The following is a 20,731-nucleotide window of genomic DNA, read 5'->3' as shown; positions in this document are numbered from 1 at the left end:
TCTGATACATACTTTATTATCTAGAACACTTTACATATTATTTTATATTACAATTTCATTAAGTCTCTCAGTAGTGCCCTTAGCACTATGACTAATATTCATTATGGTACTTTTCTTTCTTACTTTCTATCTCCAACATGTGGAGATGGGAGCTGAAGTTTCATATCTTGGTGGTTAGGTAATTACAAAATCATTTGCTGAAATTTTAAAATATTTTGGGTTTACTTTCATCAGCAAATAAATATGAATTAAATTTTAAAATTTGGAACAGAAGGTGTGAAGGTGGTGAAATATGAATTGATTTTGGCTTGTCTGCCTATCTGTGGAAAAGAGGCTGACTCCAACCTGTCGACAGTCTCTTTCCAAATGGTTGTAGAGTGGTGAGATCCCCCTCAAGCCTCCTTTTTTTCCAAGTTAAGCAACCCCAGCTCCCTCAGCTGTGCCCCTCATAGGATGTGCTCTCCAGACCCTTCACCTGCTTTGCTGCCCTTCTCTGGATTTGCTCCAGCACCGCTGAACTGCAGATTCCAGAATGGACACACAGGAGGTGTGCTCTCACCAATGCCATGATGTGTTACTTTATTTTTAGCCTTTCTAAAATAACTTGAAAGAAGGCATAACACTAAAGGCATAACATCTGGTACGTGTACATATATAAAATGTAATGTATATGCTATGTATGTATTAACTGTATATGCTATGTATGTGTTAGATTGTGCTTCATCTTAGCCAAAAGGCCAAGAAATGTTACTAATGGTCCTGAGATGGGAAGTATGATGGGATTTGTAGCTATAGAAGATAAATGTTGTGTTTGATCGTGTTTAACACATCTTGCAGTAATTTTCAGCAAGACATATGGGGACCTCACCACCCAAGTCGTTCCTGCTACACTGTCTTCTCAGGCAAGATGAAGCTAGGGAGCAGGCACCCATCTTTTCTCTCTGGCAGTCAGTGCCAGGACCTGTGGGAATGGCCTGAAGCTGTGTCAGGGGAGGTATAGGTTAGGTATCAGAAGAAGTTTCTTCACCCAGAAGGTGGATGGGCACTGGAACAGGCTCCCCAAGGCAGTGGTCACAGCACCAGCCGGCAGAGTTCAAGAATCGTTTGGACATACTCTCTGGCACATGATGTGACTCTTGGTCCTGTGCAGGGCCGGGAGCTAAACTCCATGATCCTCGTGGGTCCTTCCAGCTCAGAATATTCTGTGATTCTGTGGCGCGGGGGTAATTGACTGCCACTGCTGCTCAGCAGCTGCTCTGGATGCCTTTGTCCCGCCTGGCCCCGCGGCCTGCCCGCCGCCCGCGAGCGTCATGTCGCTGGGCGCTGCCCATGCCTGCCCGCCGCGGCTGCGCCCAGCTGCTGGAGGCCTCGGCAGGGCCGGTGCCGGGGCGCCCGGCGGGCTCTCCCCGCGGCCCCGCCGCGCCCGGCCGCAGCCCCGCCGCGCCCCGACACCGAGCGGCCGCGCCCCCCGGCGGCTGCGGCAGGCCGCGGCGGCGCGGGAGCGGAACCACCCGTTGCCCCGCTGGGAGAGTCCATTGCCGGGGGAGCCAGGCGGGCGCGGAGCGGGGAATCTCCCGGGCCTCGGCGCCGGAGCACTCCGGGAACAGAGGGCGGCCACTGCCGGGCGCGCCGCCTCGGCCACCTGAGCGAAGCGGCGCGGCGGTGCGGGCGGGCGCTGCGCGGGAGTTTCCTCCGCCGCCCGCCCCCCCTGCGAGGCGCGGCGCGGTGACGCGGCCCCGGGTCGGGGCTGAGGCGCGGCGGCACCGCGAGGCGCTGTCAGAGCCCGCCGGGAGGGTCCGCCCAGCTGCGCGCCGGGATCCGCCGCCGCTGCCATGGAGCCCCATCGCTGGCTGCCCCTGGAGGCCAACCCCGACGTGAGTGCCCGGCCTGGGCAGGGCCGCGCTGCGTGTGCGCGGGGGTGCCCGCCCCACAGCCTGCCTGCTGCGGGCTCGGCGGGAGGATGGCGGAGGGCACGGGGCTCCGCGCCGGACCTCATCGCCTCTGCAGGGCTGGCGGGTGGTGTTGGAATGAAGGTCTTATCCCGTGGATTCGACTGGGTGTTAACTATCTTCTGTTTTCTGCTTTCTTTTCAGGTCACGAATCAGGTAAGAAGCTTTTATCTGAGGTAACCTTTAGTCTGTAGCTTTGGGCCCATCTCCCGTCGTTTTCGTGTAGTAAAGGCTCCTTGTTGTCCAAGGAGAGTGCCCCCTTCCTTCGCCACGCGTGTCTGCGCTCAGTCTTCCCATGTCGGACCGTACTGGAACCTCTCCCGTAAAGATACTATATGAAAGAAAAACGAACAGTAAAAAGAGAATAGTTGTGGCCTGGTTGTTACTGTAATGAAATCTCTGATGTTTTTCAAGGTGGGTTTTAATTCATTAATTAGTGATTAAAACATTAATTTATATATAACGTGCCAGGTGTGGACCTGTACATGATGGCTTTGGGCACATGTATGGATCTGCTTGCATCGCTGTGTTGTAGTCTCATTCTTTGGCTGACCATAAAAAATAATATAATTTTACCATATGTGCACTTTTCTGCTTATTAATGACAATATGTGTATGATTGGTTGTTGCTGTTTTTGTCAGTGTGGTAGAACCCATGCTAGAGAAAGGAAGCTTGTTCTAGTACACAAAACAATGTTCCTACTAAATAAGCTCTATCTGAAAGGAAATTGCACATACTCTAACCCTGTGTCATGTTCTCAGTGACAATTTTAAACATAGCATTAATGATCAGTTGTTGATTTCAGCAGGCTTGTTGATAGTGTTAAAGATAGTGTTTAAGCCAAGAGGCTCTGAAACCTCCAGCACCAAAATTTTATATTGACGATTTCAACAACTATATTGTTGAAATATTTTGGAAACTGGGAATTTCTGTGTATGAACAATATTTTGTTTGGGTTTTTTGTTGTGGTTGCTGTAATATACAAGCTACGGGAGAGTGAGAGGTTATTTGATGCTGGGTCATTTTCTGCTTTAAGGCTTCCTAGGGCAAATAATTTTACAATTTTTACAGTGTTGCTGCTGTGGAGCAATTTGAGAAGTCTGTAATCCCAGTCTCCTGAGTTAAAATTGACAGCCTTTTCTGGGGGCTCATCTTGAACATGTGCTATAGTTTCCTTTTTTTTTTTTCTTTTTTTTAAATTTTGAAATTCAGAGACTACATACCAGTTTGGAAGAAAATAAGTGAATAAATGATGTGTAAAAATTTCCATTTATCTAACTTTTTCTTCTGACTTTCTAGATGGTGAGATAAGCTCATCATAATACAAATTAAGACCACCTTTAAAGTAGAAATAGAGGAGGAAAAAACAGTGACTTTTTTTTAATCTGAAGTATCTTGTATCCCTATGTGTTTATGTTGTTTGGAGAAAATCCTAGAGAAATGTCAAATGTATATTTGTAGGTGTGTTTAAAATACATCTCTTATGTCCATTGTTTTTGCATTGGTGATAATTGTAGCAGTGTAGATGATCATGGATAATAGGAATTTGTACACTACAAGGATTTTCTTGTTACTGTTTCTGTGTAGAAAAGGCCACTTGAAACCAATTAGACTTCCTTCTTCACTAGCAGTCTTGACTGAGCAGGGATTGTTATTATCTAGGCTGAGAGATGTATATTAAAAAAAATGGGTGTTGAATATGAATGCACTGTGCATTAATTGTTGTTCTTTTAATCTCATCAGTACAGTGGTGAACTGTGTAGCAACAGGGTTGTTAGTCATAAGTTATTTAATATCCTGTTTGTGTTTAAAACAACAATAATAGTAATTTGAAATTCTAATGAAGTTGCTAACTAATTTTTGGAAAATCCTGTTTAGTTAATTGCAAGGATGGGCATCTTCTACACAGTACTCTATACTGTGCTCTGTAAAATATTCAGAAGTCTTCAGCATTAGAAAACCCCAATGGTGTGTCTCTACAAACTAATATTTTTGTCTGGTAGTCATTTAATACATGTATTTGGATAGACATCTAGCCAAATGTTTCTTCTTGGGGTTTGGTTTTTTTTGTTATTTGGCTTGTTTTAGTTGAGTGTTAGACTATGCCTAATGCATACTATTTTTGTTAGTGTTAAAATTATTGCTAGGTATGGTAGTGAAGTTTTAAACCAAAACAGAAATTCCAATGACCTGTAAGATGCATAGATTCTTAGTGTTAGATTGTAATTAGAATTGTGATCAAGTGCTTACACTGTTTTGATTATTTTACCAATCATTTTATTCCCCCTATTAAGAGTAACTATTAAGGAAGTGCACTAAATGCAGGTTCATTTGCTTTTAGTATGTTCTTACAATACTTGTCTTTTCTGGCTTTGAAATATAGGCTGTAATTTTGAGGTTTTCAGTCTTTGTGGTAGAAAGTCAGATGATAATGGAAAAAAGGGTATTTCTCAGTTAGAGATATATAAAATCTTTCAAAAATATCCCACAAGTTTTTCTCTATCTGGAAATATTTATATTATAATGCACGTCCAGGAATTTCTAAATCCTTAATCTATCTAGAACCTTTCTTTGTGCATACATGTTAAAATTATTTGAAGGTTCAGAAACTGGCTGGGTAAACAGGAATATTCTTTCTTAGCTTTAAAGATTTCCAGTGGCAGTGGAAATGTACCATGTGTCTGTAGGGACGTTTTCAAGAGAGAAGACAGTCATTCAATGCAGTACACAGTGCTGGTTGTAATGAGTGAAGTCAGGAGTTAAATGTACCATACTAAGTTACTATCACAGTACTTTTTTTTCTCCTTCACTTCTACAGTCTGACAGAATCAATTGTTGACTACCTCTGATACAGAAAGAGTTGATGATTCAGCATTTACAAAGCTCCATTTTGCGTACAGTGATGACAGGGAATGGTTTCTTCTCTTTGACCTTCTTTTGAGGGGGCCTGACATGACTGGCACTACCCTCTTTCCTGGGTATCTTAGGGGATTTTCCTGAGAGAAAGCAAGAAAATCATGTTTGTCAATTACCATATATATGATGTTTGTGTATCTTGTTTCCAGTTTCCTCTGAAAAAAAAAAAAAAAGAGACTGCGTATAAATTTTTTTTGAATGACAAGTTCAGAACACAAGCTGATTGTTCTTCCTCATAATGTTGGTTCAGTCTGGCTTGCAACCTACAATTGATTGTCTAGGAAGTGTAGATAAACAAAAAGTATGGGTGGATATTTTTCTTGATGTCCCATCTTTTTTTGTTCTCTCTTTTCTTCATCTTACACATTCTAGGAAATATCCCTGCTTCCTGGATAACATTTCAACTCATGCCTTCATTGTATCCAGATAAGGATAGAGCAATTGACTGTATCTGATTATGAAGGTCAAGCACTGCCTTCAGAGTTTGACTACTGAGTGTTAGCTGTGGCTTGAGTTTCTTTTGCCCCATAGGGCTTAGTTGCTGGTTCTTAGTTACCTTCCAGCATCACTTGTAGGCCTTTGATCCTACTTTTTGGGGAGGGTTTGGGGTTTTGAGTTTTTTAAGCCATTAAGGTATTGAGAGCCAGCTGCATAAAGAAAATTATTTTAGCTCATGAACACTGTTGACAGCTGTGACTTGAAAGTTACAGGGACAATAATGCTCATGAAGCATAGAACAAATGGCAGAAACTGGATACAGCCAGTCTTTATCCATTTATGGAACACCTCTCTTCAGGGTGTCAGGCAAATACAGAGAAGTATTAAGTATCTTGGAAGCAGTCCTTAGTCTTCCTAAGAGGTCTTTTCCTGAACTCTGAAACAAACTATCCCAAAAGCTTTCCCAAAGAAAAGCTGTGGTGATCAAAATAATTCAAAGTGCAGTGTGCACAATTCCTCAAGTGTATTGGGAGATAGTGCTCATAGATGAAGTACTGAGGTACTGTCTTGGTGTGAAAGGGTGTTGGATGTGGAGAAACACAGATGTCCTTCTAAAATGCCTAGCTAAGCTTACTTTTGTTTTTTTTTTTTCGGGTGAGGGAATGGAGTTTAACTCTTCTGTGGTAAGCAGAGGGAAAAATAGTGGAGATAGCGTACATGCTTGGAAAACAGCCTGTTATTACTTTTGTAGCTTCAGAAAGTGGAAAACCAGGATTAGAGTTTGTGTCTTTCTGTAAAGACAATATCCGAGAAAGTCTTTCGCAGAGCTAGCAAAGGGGGAATGTTGAGCCTGTGATGCTGCACAGCAAAGCATAAGCACAAGGATAAATATGAAGGAATTGTAGGTGACCACTGTGAGTGCACTTCCTGAATGGCTTCTTCTACTTTAAAATACCTCCAACTTAAGATGTAACCATCTTACTGAGATTAAATAGGTAAATATGTTGCACAGGGAAAACTGTCACTTGTTTTGGGGTTTAGAGTACTATTTATATGAATAGTCAAAAGATTGCATTAGCTCAGTTTTTGTATGTTCTTTAGTAACTGAAAGCTAAGAAAGCCATGTCTTTCATTCCTCTACTTGTACTTGCCATTTCTGGTCCTTCTTATGATCATTTCTGCTTAGTTTCTTAAGTTTTTCTTATGTGGAAACCCTTACTGTCTTGAAGACTAAGTGGAAAACAACAGTTATTCGTGCCTTGTAAGTTATCTTGCTGCACTGAAATGCTGTTTCCTGCTTTGACATTTTCCTTGCTTAAAGGACCAGCAGAGTCAGTAGAATCCAATGGTTGTTTCAGTAAACTGTAAAAAAAGGAATGTGTATAACAACTTATTTAGAAGAGTGGATTGATTCAGCTCATTCCTGTTACAAGTAACTTATTAGATCATGGAAACAGGTCTGGTAAGTGTTTTTCACAGAACAACACAGTATTCTGTTTTGAATCAGTGTCTCAATATCAACACTTGAGGACTCTGCTGGAAGCATTTTAAAGCTCTTGCTCACTGGCTTTGGAGGAAGCCTGGGGCAGCTGGTTCATCCAGATTACTGAGTGGGTTTTTTTGCATTGCTGCCTGTGGGATGCCCTACTTGAATATGTACAGCATTGCCTGGGTATTCCGAGTGTTAAATTTCAGAACTGTTTTATGGATATATGAAAAATATATACCTCTAATTTTGAAGAACAGAAACACTGACTGTGAGTCAGTGTTGCACTTTTAGACATCATAAAGTAATGAACATAACAGGAAGGATAAGAATTTTGGGGATGCAAGTTTTCTCATGTTTTTGAAAAAAAAAAAAAAAATTTCAATGGGCTGTATTCTTTGAACTTTATTATGGTGTCCTGAAGTACAGAACCTGAAGATATTAAAGAATTTGTAATAAATTTTGATTTTCCCAAGGAAGTCTATTATAATAGGTTATATCTTGTTTGAAAAAGATCATACTGTGGCCATTCTAAGTGAGGAGTAGTTGGTAAAGAAGAGTAATACAGCTTATGTAACCTCTAGCTATCTCTTTGTTCCTGGTATGCCTTTTGACCTGTTGTACAGAACTAAAGTTTTTACAGCTGCTACATATGACTGAAATGATATATCTCTAAAATGTACTGAAAAATTATTCCTTCATTTTAATTCTGTAAATGTCATGATGAAAGAATGAAGGAATATATCCTTGTAATGATCCAACAATAAAATATTGTTTGGGTGGTTCCCTTATTTTGGAAATAGTCTCAGTTTTGTTACATACTTCTAGAAATGAATGATGTGTAAGGAATTACAAGCAAAATATTGTGCACTTGTGTTTCTAATGTAGATTAATAAGAATTGGATACTTTAAGAAATGAATTATTTTCTCCTTCTTGATGATATTCAATCAGTTACATTTAACTCAGTGCCTTACTACTATTTAGGGAAAAAATACCTTCAATTAAATTAACTGCCAAAAGTTCTTGTGCTTTAATGAAAAAGTTAGAAAATATTGATTGTCTTAATTGGTTTATTTATATATTGTCCTGTCAGTTTCCTAAAGCCATTGGAACACTTAATTTTTGCAGAGGAGAGTCTTAACTGTGGTTTCATTGTGATATAGAGATACTTTAATGCGTTCAGCAGAAGTACAATAAAATGTAGATGCTGTGGGTGTTTGGTTTATATTTGTGCTTAGAAGAGGATGTCAACAGTTGGTTCTTCTCACAGAAGATCTCATGACTTCTGCATTTGAGAGTCTGGAAATGTCTGTGCGTTTTGCCAGCTTTATGTTTTCATGGTTCCAGCTTTTATATAAATACCACAGTAAAATGTGGAAAAATCCAGGTCTTGAGTATAATTCCTTAGTATTTAAAATGTGACGTTCCTGAGCTATTCGCAGAAGCGGTCCACCTTTAAGTGCACTTAAATGTCAAGCTCCTATTTTGTTTGAGTTTTTGTCCTCACTTTGTTTTTACATGCAAGTGACAGTAGAAAAGCACATTGCTGTTTAGATAGTATTTCAATTATGCATTTACTACATAAGTTTATAATAAATTTCACCCTTATCTTGTCTTATCCCCCTTACCCTTTCTGCATCTCCATAAACCAAATAGATCAAATCATCCTACTGGCTCTGTAACTGTTGGCAGAAGTAGTATTCCAAACTCACATTACAGATAACTGCTCTGTGCTTTTTTCAGTTAGTCGGCTGAATTAGTGGTACCAGCAATGAAAACAGAATAGCTTATACCACATGCTCTGTAGGTAGAGTGCCTAGAAGTGCCTATTGTAATGTTTTTGCTATTAACCAACATTTAGACATACAGATTTACAATTTGTGATCATTTAGAATAGAATTAGGTAGGCTGGAAGGGGCTTTTGAGTTCTGCAGACCAACCATACTTTGTTAAAAACAAATTGCTCAGCTGCTTGTCAAGTTCTGAATTTCTCAAGACACAAACTCCACAGTCTCCTGGACAGCTTGTGCTAGTGTTTTACTATGTTTGTTATCTTTTTATTTTTAAATGCCTTCCTTATAAAGTTACATTTCCCAGTGTTTCAGCCTCTTGTTTCTCGCTGTTTTACTGTGTGCTGCTGAGATGAGTCTGTCTCCATCTTCTCTGCACTCTCCATTAGCTAGTTGCAAACAGTAGTAGTCAGGTGAGAAAGAAGGGCCTACTGGAATACTGGGGCAAAAAGGACAAATTAATAGGAAGTGCAGGTAAGGGTGAGGGGTATAAAGTAGTTTCTAAAGTGGCTTTTTGTTTACTAGTTAGCTGGACCAGTGAAAAACCATAGAGTGGTTTTCAGCACTTTTCTTTTAAAACAGGAAGATATAACCAAAACTATGACAAGAGTCTGTAAAAATAAAGTTGTGAAAAAGTGAATACTAGATACAGATGTATGGGGGGTTTTGTGCTGCTGTTGTGCTGCTTCCTGAGCTCCTCTAAAACTACTGTAATATAGCCAAGTATTTTTCTTTTTTTCTTTTATAAGGTGAAAGTTCAAAGACCTATAAATTAAGAATTGTCAGCAGTGTGATAAGCAGTGTCTGAGAAAAAGATTCTGATTCTCTCTTGTGCATATCCAGATAAATATGAAGCTGCTATTTTATGTTATCTTGCATACACACTATCAATAAGTTAAGAGAAAGTGAACAGCTGAAAATGAGTGAACCCTCAAAGAACCCTAACTGTTCTTTACAGTAGCTATTCATAGAATAAAATTGCTTGGATAATCCCTAAATAATTGGAAAGGAAAACAGCAGAGATCTCTCACTTTTGTAGACAGTGACATTGTCTAAAAAGTGTAATGAACTGCCTGCTGTCCTAAAACAGGAATGACTTAAGTCTTCCCATCCGACCATCTATTGTTCATCTGTTACCCATCTGTCACTCTCTCTTATACAGGGACTTATTCTGAACAGCTTTTAAAATCTACTTAATAATTTTCAGAAGACTATTTCTATCTTTTTTTCCAGGCCTGAATGAAACCCTCTTGATGCACAGACAGATGCCTTCTTTGCCTATTTTGAATCTGTCCTTATTATTAGTATTTTATTTTTGGTTTATGATTCTACAGTAGAGTTAGTCTGGTTGTGTGTTAACATTGCTGCCTGTTGTAGTTCTCTGTAGTGCTGACCATAATTTTTCATTGTCACTCTCATTGCTTACTGGAAGTTAAAATTTCTCAGATTGTAAAGTTTCTAGGCGGTATGGTAATGTGAATAAAGAAAGGTGCCCTGTATCAATGGAGTTTTAGTTCTGTTAAATTCTTAATTCAGGAGTTTGAGTAAACCATTCTTGAGTTTAGTTAGCAGTTTGTTGACTTTACGTTTAATGGTGTTGGTTTTATTTTTGTTAGTTAGTTTTTTGGTTACTTGGTGATTTTTTTCTCCAGTGGTATAGGAAAGGAGAAGAGAATCTAAACCACTTACTTGTCTAGTAGCTTAATGGAATTCTTTATCATTGTCTTTTCTGGTTTGTGGGGTCTTTTTCTTGGTGAGTGTTGCCTTTTTATTTTTGCATGTTTGTACCCTTATTTCATGTAATATTGCAAAATATAAAATGATATTGGAATGGAAAAGTGGAGTTTTTTTCAGTTGTTACTTTTCATGCAATAAAAATGATAGATTAGTCACTGGCTTAATAAGAAAAATCATGGAAGTACTTCTCTTATTAATTAATATTTTCATGCACCCATACATGTAGTCTCTTCTCTTCGGAATTTTTTTTTGTTATTCACAAAGTGGTAATTATCTTTACAATATAGAAGGCTAGAATAGAAGTTCAAAATACACTGTCTTCTGTTTCATCAGTTACTAAATTCTTAACACTTCCCCTTTTCCTCATGTTCATTCAAAGATCTGTATATGCCACAGTGTACAATTAGTTTTTTCATATAATTGTGAATGGCCACTGTGTGTGTATAGTAGCAACAGTTACTGAATTCAGTTAGGTTCTTCCAGACTGACAATGAAAAGATTTCAGATTGTCTTCGACCATATCTGTGGTTACTAATTCTGCAACTGCTGTTGTGATGCCTAGTTTACTTGAGTACAAGAATATCCAATTAAAAAATGATCATCCAATCTTCAAAATATGTTACTCCATCATAGTTGAAGGGATTTCTCTTGTAAAAGCTACACTTACTAAAGTGTATATCTTGTGTAGTTTTGCTCTTAATGTCTTTTTGCTTGTAGGGGCTTCAATATGAGCACTGGTGCCAGGTATTCTGAAGTCATGGAGTCAAATCATACCTTATGGAGTCAAATAAAGCCATAATTTTGTTCATATGTGCTCTGACTGATGGCTCTGATGATTTCTAGTTAACATGAATAGTCAATAAAAATAGATTCACAAAATCCTCTGTTTTGTGACAGAACACTTTAAAAATGGTTGAAATGCTTTGATGTGTCAGTAAATAGTGCTGGGAGTGTTTCCACTTCCCTTCTGTAAAGACTATTTAAATACATTAAACATGGGGGTTTTGTGTATGGTTGTGTGGGATTTATTCAGCCTTATTTGATAAAACATGTATCTCTTGTATTCTTAAACTTTAAAAAGCATGGGTTGTTTTAATGTATTTCACACTGTGGATACTCTGTTATGCTTCTGAAAAGATAGGTGTTTGAGTGTTCTTGTTTAATATTATGCTTTTTTTTTTTCTTTTCCAGTTCCTGAAACAATTGGGTATACATCCTGACTGGCAATTTGTAGATGTTTATGGTATGGAACCAGAACTGCTTAGCATGGTGCCAAGACCTGTATGTGCAGTATTACTTCTCTTTCCAATAACAGAAAAGGTAAATGTTTATTTAATAATCAGTTAATTGCTTTTGTCGTAAATGAAATGGGAATGAAAGCTTACTTTGGTGTCATACTAGAAGCAAGATGAGACTCAAGCTTTATTCAAGAGACTTCTTCATTAAAAATAGCACAAAAATGCTTCTTTCAGAACCTTCTTTTGATAACCTTGCATATATATTTTTGATTTCTTTTCAAATCAGAATGGGATGGGGAAAGCTAATTTAGGAGCACAGAGAAATATGCCGAACACTTTTCTATTACAGGCAATTTAAAGTATTTTTTATAATAAGCACTTTGAAATTGCTCAATTTGCTAATTTTAGCAGAAAGTTTCAATAGCATAAGGAAAATAAGAAATAAGGTGTAGGACAATATGTAACTCCTTTTTGAGTTTTTGTCTTGTTACAATGACAGTCCTTCAGAATTAATCTACTTTCAGTTCGGTCATCAGTATTGATGTGGCTTTCACTTCTTGTACAGATGGGACATGCTATTAAGATGAAAGACAATTTCCTCCCTGGCTTTCACTATGTTGAACTTTGGTTAAATTTTCAATGTGCTTATGTTGTGTCATCACATACTTTTATGTAGTGTGATTCATATTGATCTTTCAATTTATAACAGTATTACATGATTGTGATAAGGTCAGCAAAAAGGTTGAAGTAAATCTGTCCACAATTCATTCTTTTAATATGTCTCTCAAAAAGAATGTGTAGCTTATAAGGATAAATCACTTAGCTATTGAAGCTTAACTTCTAAACAAAGGTGTTTAAATAGACAGGAGTGACAGGTCAGGCTTCCTACACATTATGTCCTGTAAATCTCTGCATTCTCATTTTCTCCAAAACAGCTATGCAGGCAGTACTTTTCAAGCTTGATTTCAGTCAACTTGATAGTTTTGAGCTTAGTCAAACTTTCAACTCACCTGTCCTCAGGAAATGTCCTTTCTGTCACCTTTGAGGCATTGTTTTCTGTGTACTGTCATTTCTGTCTGGCTGTTTGAGGTACAGGTCTGACTGTCACTTTACTTTTGACTCCCTGCTTGTACAAACCTTTTTTTGGATCATGCTATGGGAGCATTATCCCATGCAAGGAAAGCATGGGAGCAAGGAAAAAAACCTTGCTCTTGTTCCAGAAGGTGTATCTGATTTCATCCTAAAGAAACACATGACAAACAAAACCAGAGAAACAACATTTGCTCTGTTGCATCAATCAGTCAAATCTGAGCACCAGCCAAGTGTTGAGCGTGTTAATCCTTCTGAAACATCGGGGACACAAGTGTTTCTATCAACTGTTTAGCCTGGCTGTGTGAACGATGAATGTTTCATGGGAGCTCCCAATGTTTTAAAGCTTTTGTTGGTCAATGTGAACTCCTCAAGACTCTTGAACATTATTTTGTATTTCTAGAGTAGTTTTTCCCTCCTCTGCCTCCCTTTCAAAATGGCCTGTAAAATTTCACTTTTATTTAATTTATGATTTATTTGTTTCTTGGCTGATCTACATATATGAAAGTGCTTATTAGTTTTGCTGCCTTTGTAAACACTTTTCTCACATGTCTGTCTGTTCTTCTGTCTGGAAGTTCAGTGTTTTTGTGGTTCCTGTATATCAGTTTCCTAGAACTTGCTTTTAGAGAAAGCTACTCTTGTTAGCATTCAGATAATATTAGAATTGTTGTGCACTTTAAAGGTCATTGGCTTTCTTAGTCAGCATAGTATGTTGTAGACAAAGTGAATATTGTGGGTGTTGGCATTTTGGGCCTAATTAATGAATAGATCTAAATTAATCTAAATTATGGGATATAGCTTAGGTTAGGAGGAATCTGTTTAGATGATCTGGTCTATCCCTTGCTCAAAATTGTATTTTTGGTATTCTCAGCACTTAAATATTTATTTTTTCTGTGGATTTTATTTTGGTTGGGAGGGAATGAATGGCAGTGTATTGTTCACTGCTCTAGTCTGAACTTTTTGTCCAATTAAACTCGATGAAATTTTTATCTCAATTAAGGCTATTTGTTAGCTTGTAGATAAACTAAATTAAAATGGTTTATAATGCTCTTACTATTACTTAGCCTATTCAGAACATTGACACAACATACAAAAGTGGAATTTGATGCTAGAAGTCTTTTGGTTTTGTTTATCAGTGACAGTACAGACAGCCCAAAGGAAATTTCTCAGGAGGTTGCAGGAGGAGTTCCTTGGTAACATTCTGCATTCTTACTTTACTTTCATCATACTTGTATAAAAAGCCCATCTACTTCAGAATTCTTTTTTTTGTCTGCAAAAGTACCTAGTAAAAAAAGCAAAGGAGGAAGCATTGACTGGAACATTTGTGGGTTTATTTGTTTCTTTTTCTGTCTGAAATTGAAATTTAACTAAAGAAAATAAACAAAAACCTCAAACAAATCCAGTCAAAAAAAACCCCAAAAAACGCATAACAACACCCCCCCACCAAAAAAAAATCAACAAATCACAGCCAGCAACAACAGAAAAAAAAAAGCACAAAACCACCACACTATTGCACAGTATAACAGGTTTTAGTCACATATGATCTTTATAAAACAAGTACTTTAGATTGTTCAGTCAAAGCAAATTCTCTTTTTGCTACAGAATACAAGAGTTTATAAATATTGCTTCAGAAGGGCCTGTTGTGATGCCTTGGATGTTATATAGATCTTATATTCCTGGGAAAAATGAAATTTAACAGTGGAATTTTTAAAGAATGCTTCATGATGATTAATCACCTGAAGTATTATGGTTTTCTTGATAGCACTTTGACACCTCTGTCCTTAAAAAGCCTTTAGTTGCATTGAAGAGAGATGGTGACATGAGCTCAGATCAAGGAAATACTTCGAAAATTTTTAAAGTTGTTTTAGATAACACATATTCAAAATGATGTCTCAAGTGTCAAGGCATTGGGTTAAGAAACAGTATAGAGCGCTTCAGGTAAGTTTCCATATACGTATTGGACAACATGTGTTAAACATTTCAAATGGCAGTATTAATTAGATGTTGTATTTTATAAATTGTTTTGTCTTGAATGATGTTATATTCATACTATTTGTGAAATAACTGTAACTATTTGTGTCTTTAACTTTCCTTCTAGTATGAAACCTTCAGAACAGAAGAAGAAGAGAGGATAAAAGCTAAGGGACAAGATGTCAAATCATCAGTGTATTTCATGAAGCAGACCATTAATAATGCTTGTGGGACAATTGGGCTAATTCATGCTATTGCAAACAACAGAGATAAAATGAACTTTGGTAAGATTTTCTTGGCTTGGTTTTTGTTGGGGCTTTTCCCATTTTTTCCTCAACTGTGGGAAGCCATGGAGGGAAGGGTATGTTTTGTTCTATTTTCTCTAAATATAACCATTCATAAAGGCTGAAGGAGTGCATTTTACCTATAATTAGAAAATTATTATTTTATACTAATTTATGAACTAAAGCACTTGAAACATTGCAAAGTGCAGTCAGCCTTATGTCTTAAAAATACACTGCAATTCTATCTTCAGATCTTTTGTTGGCTTCTGTAAGCTGTGAATGAAGTTGGAATTAAAACATGAGACTAATTATGTCTTTTAACATTTTTTTAAGAAACTAATTCTTCACTGAAAAAGTTCCTAGAAGATTCATTATCTATGACTCCTGAAGAGAGGGCCAAATACCTAGAAACTTATGAAGTTAGTATCATGTGTTTTTACTTTTATTTAAAATGGTGTAAAAATTACTTGCATGAGCAGGTACTGTCCTTGGGGGTTGACTTGGTGAAGCAGCTAAACAAATTTGATTTTACAGTGAGCTTGTGATCAGACAGTTGATACAAAGGAAACTCTACTTTGGTATTTTAGAGTATTCCTGCCTGCCTATAGCTCAGTCAGCAGAACAGATTTTGTGAATGTTCTCATCCATATTAATTCCCTGGCTTAGTTTAAAATTACTTTGAAATACATGGGAAATGTGTGCATAATCTTTTCTTTTTATGGGTTCAGGATATAATTTAATGGTCAATTTGAGCTGATCTGGGGCTATTGCTGAAAGGATAGTCCTTTTGCTGCCTCTTTTAATTTGTGCCTTCTAGTCATATCTCCATGCCTTTAGCCGTAGAGGCACACAAAGAGCTGATTTGGCTGAAATATGATCTCCCTCCCCTGCCATCCTAAACCCTGAGATGAGCTAGCTGATAATGTGGTTAGCCACATCCTTAGTGCTGTTTGAAAGGATGTGGCAGAAACATCTGGCCAGTGGTGGATGGAGAACAGTGCTGTTGTTCCAATGGTAATGATGATCCTTTCTCAAAATGAAAACCTTGATGATTTTTAAGTCAGAGTTCACTTTTAGCATATTGTGAAGCCCTCAGGAATATGAGTGTTAACATCTGGTTAAAGGAGGTAGTAACAAACAAACAGCAGAGATTTATGATGTTTTCTATGGTAATGTTGGACACAAAATGACTGATCCAAGCTTCTGTCTAAATTACTTTTACCTAAAATGATAGGTAAAAAATGGTTGTAGTGTTTTCTGTCTGAAAAAGTGCCATTACAAACTCTCAGATATTTGATCTAAATTGACTGTTATGAAACTGAAATAGTGGTCTTCTGAGATCCTTGAAGGTGGAGATTATTTGTTTATTTTCTTTATTTATTATAAGCACTGAACAAAAATAGTTAAATCTATGAAACTGATACAATGAAGTACAAAAATGTTCTTAAATCACTGAAAGTCTCTCATTTAATGTGTGATTGAAATATATTTTAATTTTAGGCTATTCGTGTCACTCATGAATCCAGTGCCCATGAAGGTCAGACTGAGGTATCCGTTTTTTTTTAAAGTCTTTGATTATATCTACTTTGAGTTGAATATAATTGACATTAAAGCAATCATATATTAAAGGTTTACAATGAAATTGAGATTGTTGCTTGGTTTTCAGAATTGTGTCATTAGTCCAAAATTTAGTGGCATTGCAGTGGGGGAAACCAAACTTGAAGGTTGGGGGCTTTTTGTTCTATTGTTTGTGAGTTTTGGTGGTAGGAGTTGTTTGCATTAGGTTTTTTTAGCTCTTTTTTATATGAAAGATCTTCATTTCAGAGAAAGCTTCATTTCAGAGTAAAACAGACAGAAACTTGAGGTTTTCATGTTTCACATTTGTAGGTAAGACTAAGATTCATGGTAACCATACAAGTGTATCAAACATTTTAGGAGAGTTCGGAAAGTTATAATTCAGGAAAAGAAATGGTCCAATAGTTGGTTTGCAGTTGTGTGTGTGCTGTTTGTATACAATACAAATTCAGATTAGTTCTCATTCATACATACATTTATAAGCATTTATGCCCCAACAGATTGTGTGATATGGAAAAAAACAACCTGATAGCTGACAAAAGAACCCTCAAATAGCCATAAACTTGAACATTGAACATTTTTCTGCTTCAATCATACTAAGTCAGTTTTCCATCTTTCTGGTTCAGATTTTAGTATCTGTTTGACAAAAAAAAAAAAAAAAAAAAAAAAAAATTGTATTGTTCCTAGCATTGCTTTGTTTGACAAAAAGAGAAACACTTCTATGTTTGGCTGTAGATCCAGTGAGTCATTCATTCTCTCTTTTTGAAGTGCAATAGGTAACTTCTTTTTTTTTTTTTTTTTTTTTTTTTTTTTTTTTTTGTTTTGTGCAGTGACTTCTGTACAATGTAGGAGAAAGCAAAGCAGTCCTTTCTGCTCCCACTTGCCCTGTCTGGAAATGATGAGAATTGGTTTAACTATTTCTGTTACAGATATTCAACTTCCTTTGTAATATTTTATTTTAAAAATCACACCACTCTCTCTTCTTATCTTGTTCCCTAAATTAGCCAAGCTTCTATATTTCAAGAAGAAGCATCAGAACAAATTTGTGGTTTTTTTTCCTTTTCTAAGTAAGAGACTCAAAAAATCTGGTTTGGTTTTTTTTTTCCAAATGAGTCAATTTCTAGATATTCTTGGCCAGCTCAGAAACAGTGATTATCCCAATGAATTGCTGAAGACTGAATCCTTTCCTAAGATCCTTGTGAAAGAGAAACATCTTTAGTTATTTTGATGGACTTTGAGGTTTATGTAGGGAATGATCTGTCTCTGCATTCTTCTGGCAGATATTATGGAATGACTGAGAAAGAAAATACAAGGGCTATGTGTTTTGAGAGTCTTCATGAAGATTCAGGAAGCACCTAAGTGACAATGGAATCTCTTAATAATGGACAGTTAACTTCTTGAACTTCCACTAACTAATTTGTTTCCTGATCAAGATAACCACAATACAAAAGATTAATAATTGTGTGGAAAGATGAAGACTTCTTTTCATAATAAAAAATTAAAAAAATAAAAAATTGTCTTAGCAACCATGCCTAAACACAGATATTGAATAGCTAGTTTCCTTGCCAGTAATTTATTATTCCATTTTGTATGACTCTATCTGTAAGTAATTCGATATGGCTATTTCTTAGACTAGTGAAATAACTTCTTCTTGTCTTTTTGTTTTCCAATGTTGAAATAGTACAAAGACTGAATATATTTCCCAGGATCATTTTTTCAGAATGCTTCTCATCCATCAACCAAGGAGGGAAGAAACAAACAAGTTTTGTTACTGGAACACCAAATTGCCTGTAAATCCTGTCCTACCAGATAGTAGTTAAACAAGGCAGCAAGGCCTCCCCTTTCATTGGTACCTAAGGACTTGCTTTACTTTAAAGTAAAATTCTTTTTAAGTGAAACCAAATATGAACCACAAATATGCTGAGAGTTGTAACTGGGCGATAGAGTGAGTTAATCTTTTTTTCCTCCCATGGGTACATTTTGAATGTCACTGTGTACTCCATGTAGGGGTTGAAGGGACTGGTAAACAGCATAATCTTGTGGGTGCTGAAGTTAACCACATGCAGGTCATATGAGGTTGTTAACTTGTCCTGTGGAGTAAGTTGAGGATTTCTAGCACCTTTTGGGAAAGAAAGAAGAGAATCCTATTTTTCCTGCATATCCATTACTTGTTACAATTACTTTCCTGAGAATTTAAAGTTCCTTTAAGAGCTCTGGAAAGGAACAAGGTTGCCTTCCTATGACTGGGGTTTTTGACCTCCATGCACCCCCTTCACTGCCCAAATACCCAAGGCATGTTCCATAGAAATTATTCCTTTGAGTAAAGTGGCTTATTTAATTGCTTAATGATACTAAGAGCTATATAGTTAGTGCTTTGTGAACAAAAGCACTTTCTAGGTCTTTACAGATCCTTTCTAGGTCTCTTACAGTTGTAAAGATTAAAAAAACATGCAGGCCTACTTTTTCTTAGGATGATTAACTTGGCTTGTGTTCTTCACGAGAAAAGCCTGCTCCATGGGTAGTTCTGTCCCTTAGATAGGTATTGCATACTACTGTCCACTCACATTTTTACAAAGTCTTGTTAAAACTTATCTGTGTTAGACAGAATAACTTCCAAAAGTGGGATGGATAGCAGTCAATTCCACTGATTTGTTTAGGAAGGAAGGATGTTTCCTTCCACCATAAAAACATGCCATCATATGATCAAGATAAAGTTAAATTTTCTGGATTCATAAGCTGCAGAAGGTTTAAAAATAGCACCGAGTATAGAGAGTATTATCTTCTGATAATAATATTTGGTGGGTTTGGGTGGTTTTTTCTGGGTTCTGATGTTTCAGATATTTGAGGATTCGGTCTTTAATACTTCTGTAAAGTCAAGTCTCTATTTGTTGATTGCCCTTGATAGTCATGCTATATCTTCACAGACTTTTTTATAATCTCAATGACTACTTAGTTTTTACAGTATGCTAATGCATTTTCTGCTTTTTTCAGTTTCATGTACGTAAGTATTTCAAACCTCAAAATAAAGCAAGTCTAGCTTGAAATAAAAATTAGAAGTAATAGCATAAAGCAGTACTATCTTCCTAATATCTGTGTGTTCTGTCATCTTGTCTGGTGGGTAGGATTTGCTTCTGTTTTACTATAATCTGAAATTAGATTTTTTATTTTTTATTTTTTACTAAATTTTCTATGTTTTAAAGAGCTCTTCTCGGGAAGAAAATACCCCACACTAGGCAAGATATTACTTGTAATGGGCTTCGAGATTCCACATGATGACTGCTGGAATTTACAGTGATCAGTTTGCTTCTGAGATGTATCATTACTGTGGAATCTATTTGGCTGAACATGAGGATGAATTGCTAAGCAAGTGGATTGAAGCTAAAAACTATTGAATGTTTTGCCTTGATGGGTGCTTAAACAGACTTCCCAATTTTGATAGCTGTGATTAATTCGTTTAGTTAAAAAAAACCCAACCACTTTTCTTAAAAATCAAAGAGATTATTTTCCTTCAAGGAGATTAAACTTTCAAGAACTGTTAAGCAGTTTTCATTTTGATAATTCATTTAAAGTATGCTAATTAAAAGGGTTGTAAATTTGTACTTAATCCTTCAGGCCAGGTTTTGGACTAGGTTCTGTTAATACTTTTGGGTTGTGTGGCTCCAAGTCTCACTTTATTGCTACAGTAGAGCAAATAAATAGCTAAAGCAGTCTTATGGGTACTTTTTATGGATACTTCTGTATAAATAATGTAGGTCTGTTTAAAATTATTTAGGTAGCAAGTAGTAAGATCTGGGAGTGGTTCCATAGAAGAAGTGGCTTGTTGGCTTCAAGGGTGGTTTGATTCTGGTTGTGAGTTCAAGTACCATAATGAGGGCAATTAATGTATGATTCCTGTAACAGTATTTCTATTGAAGTTTATGATGGTGAAGCTTACACCTTCTTAAATGGCAGGTATTTCATATCCAAAGCTACAAAAAAAAAAAAAAAAATCTAGGTGTTTACCTTAAAGCTTTATCGGTCCATTGTACTTTTTTTCTGTGTGACAGCTCCTGAACGCAGCTATTGTTGAGAGTAGAATAGGTGCCAGATACTCAAGATCCTCTTTATTCTTCCATGAGTCTTCTGCTGAGTATAGACTTATATTTATAATATCTAGGATGTCTTAAGATGTGGAAAATAGAAACTGCTTCTTTGCAGATCTGTACATACTTTCAAGCTGATCCTTATTTTGTTGCTTTGTGCTGAGCTGTCTTTGA

The 20,731-nt window shown here is 36.9% G+C and overlaps 1 protein-coding gene across 1 annotated transcript in view; it reads left to right on the top strand.

Moving 5' to 3' along the window:
- Nucleotides 1-1,716: 1,716 nt before the first annotated feature.
- Nucleotides 1,717-20,731, top strand: part of UCHL3 (ubiquitin C-terminal hydrolase L3) — a 41,743-nt gene continuing 22,728 nt past the window's right edge. Inside the window, exons 1-6 of the mRNA XM_021548068.3 lie at nucleotides 1,717-1,874; nucleotides 2,094-2,105; nucleotides 11,510-11,638; nucleotides 14,744-14,900; nucleotides 15,234-15,319; nucleotides 16,401-16,448. Coding sequence (XP_021403743.1) covers nucleotides 1,833-1,874; nucleotides 2,094-2,105; nucleotides 11,510-11,638; nucleotides 14,744-14,900; nucleotides 15,234-15,319; nucleotides 16,401-16,448 — 474 coding nt within the window. The 5' untranslated portion in view covers nucleotides 1,717-1,832. The remainder of the gene's footprint in view (nucleotides 1,875-2,093; nucleotides 2,106-11,509; nucleotides 11,639-14,743; nucleotides 14,901-15,233; nucleotides 15,320-16,400; nucleotides 16,449-20,731) is intronic.

The sequence above is a fragment of the Lonchura striata genome, chromosome 2 (genome assembly GCF_046129695.1).
Source record: "Lonchura striata isolate bLonStr1 chromosome 2, bLonStr1.mat, whole genome shotgun sequence".
In the NCBI taxonomy this organism is placed as follows: domain Eukaryota; kingdom Metazoa; phylum Chordata; class Aves; order Passeriformes; family Estrildidae; genus Lonchura; species Lonchura striata.
Note: the sequence above shows the minus strand (reverse complement) of the source record. Positions and strands in the feature narration are given on the sequence as shown.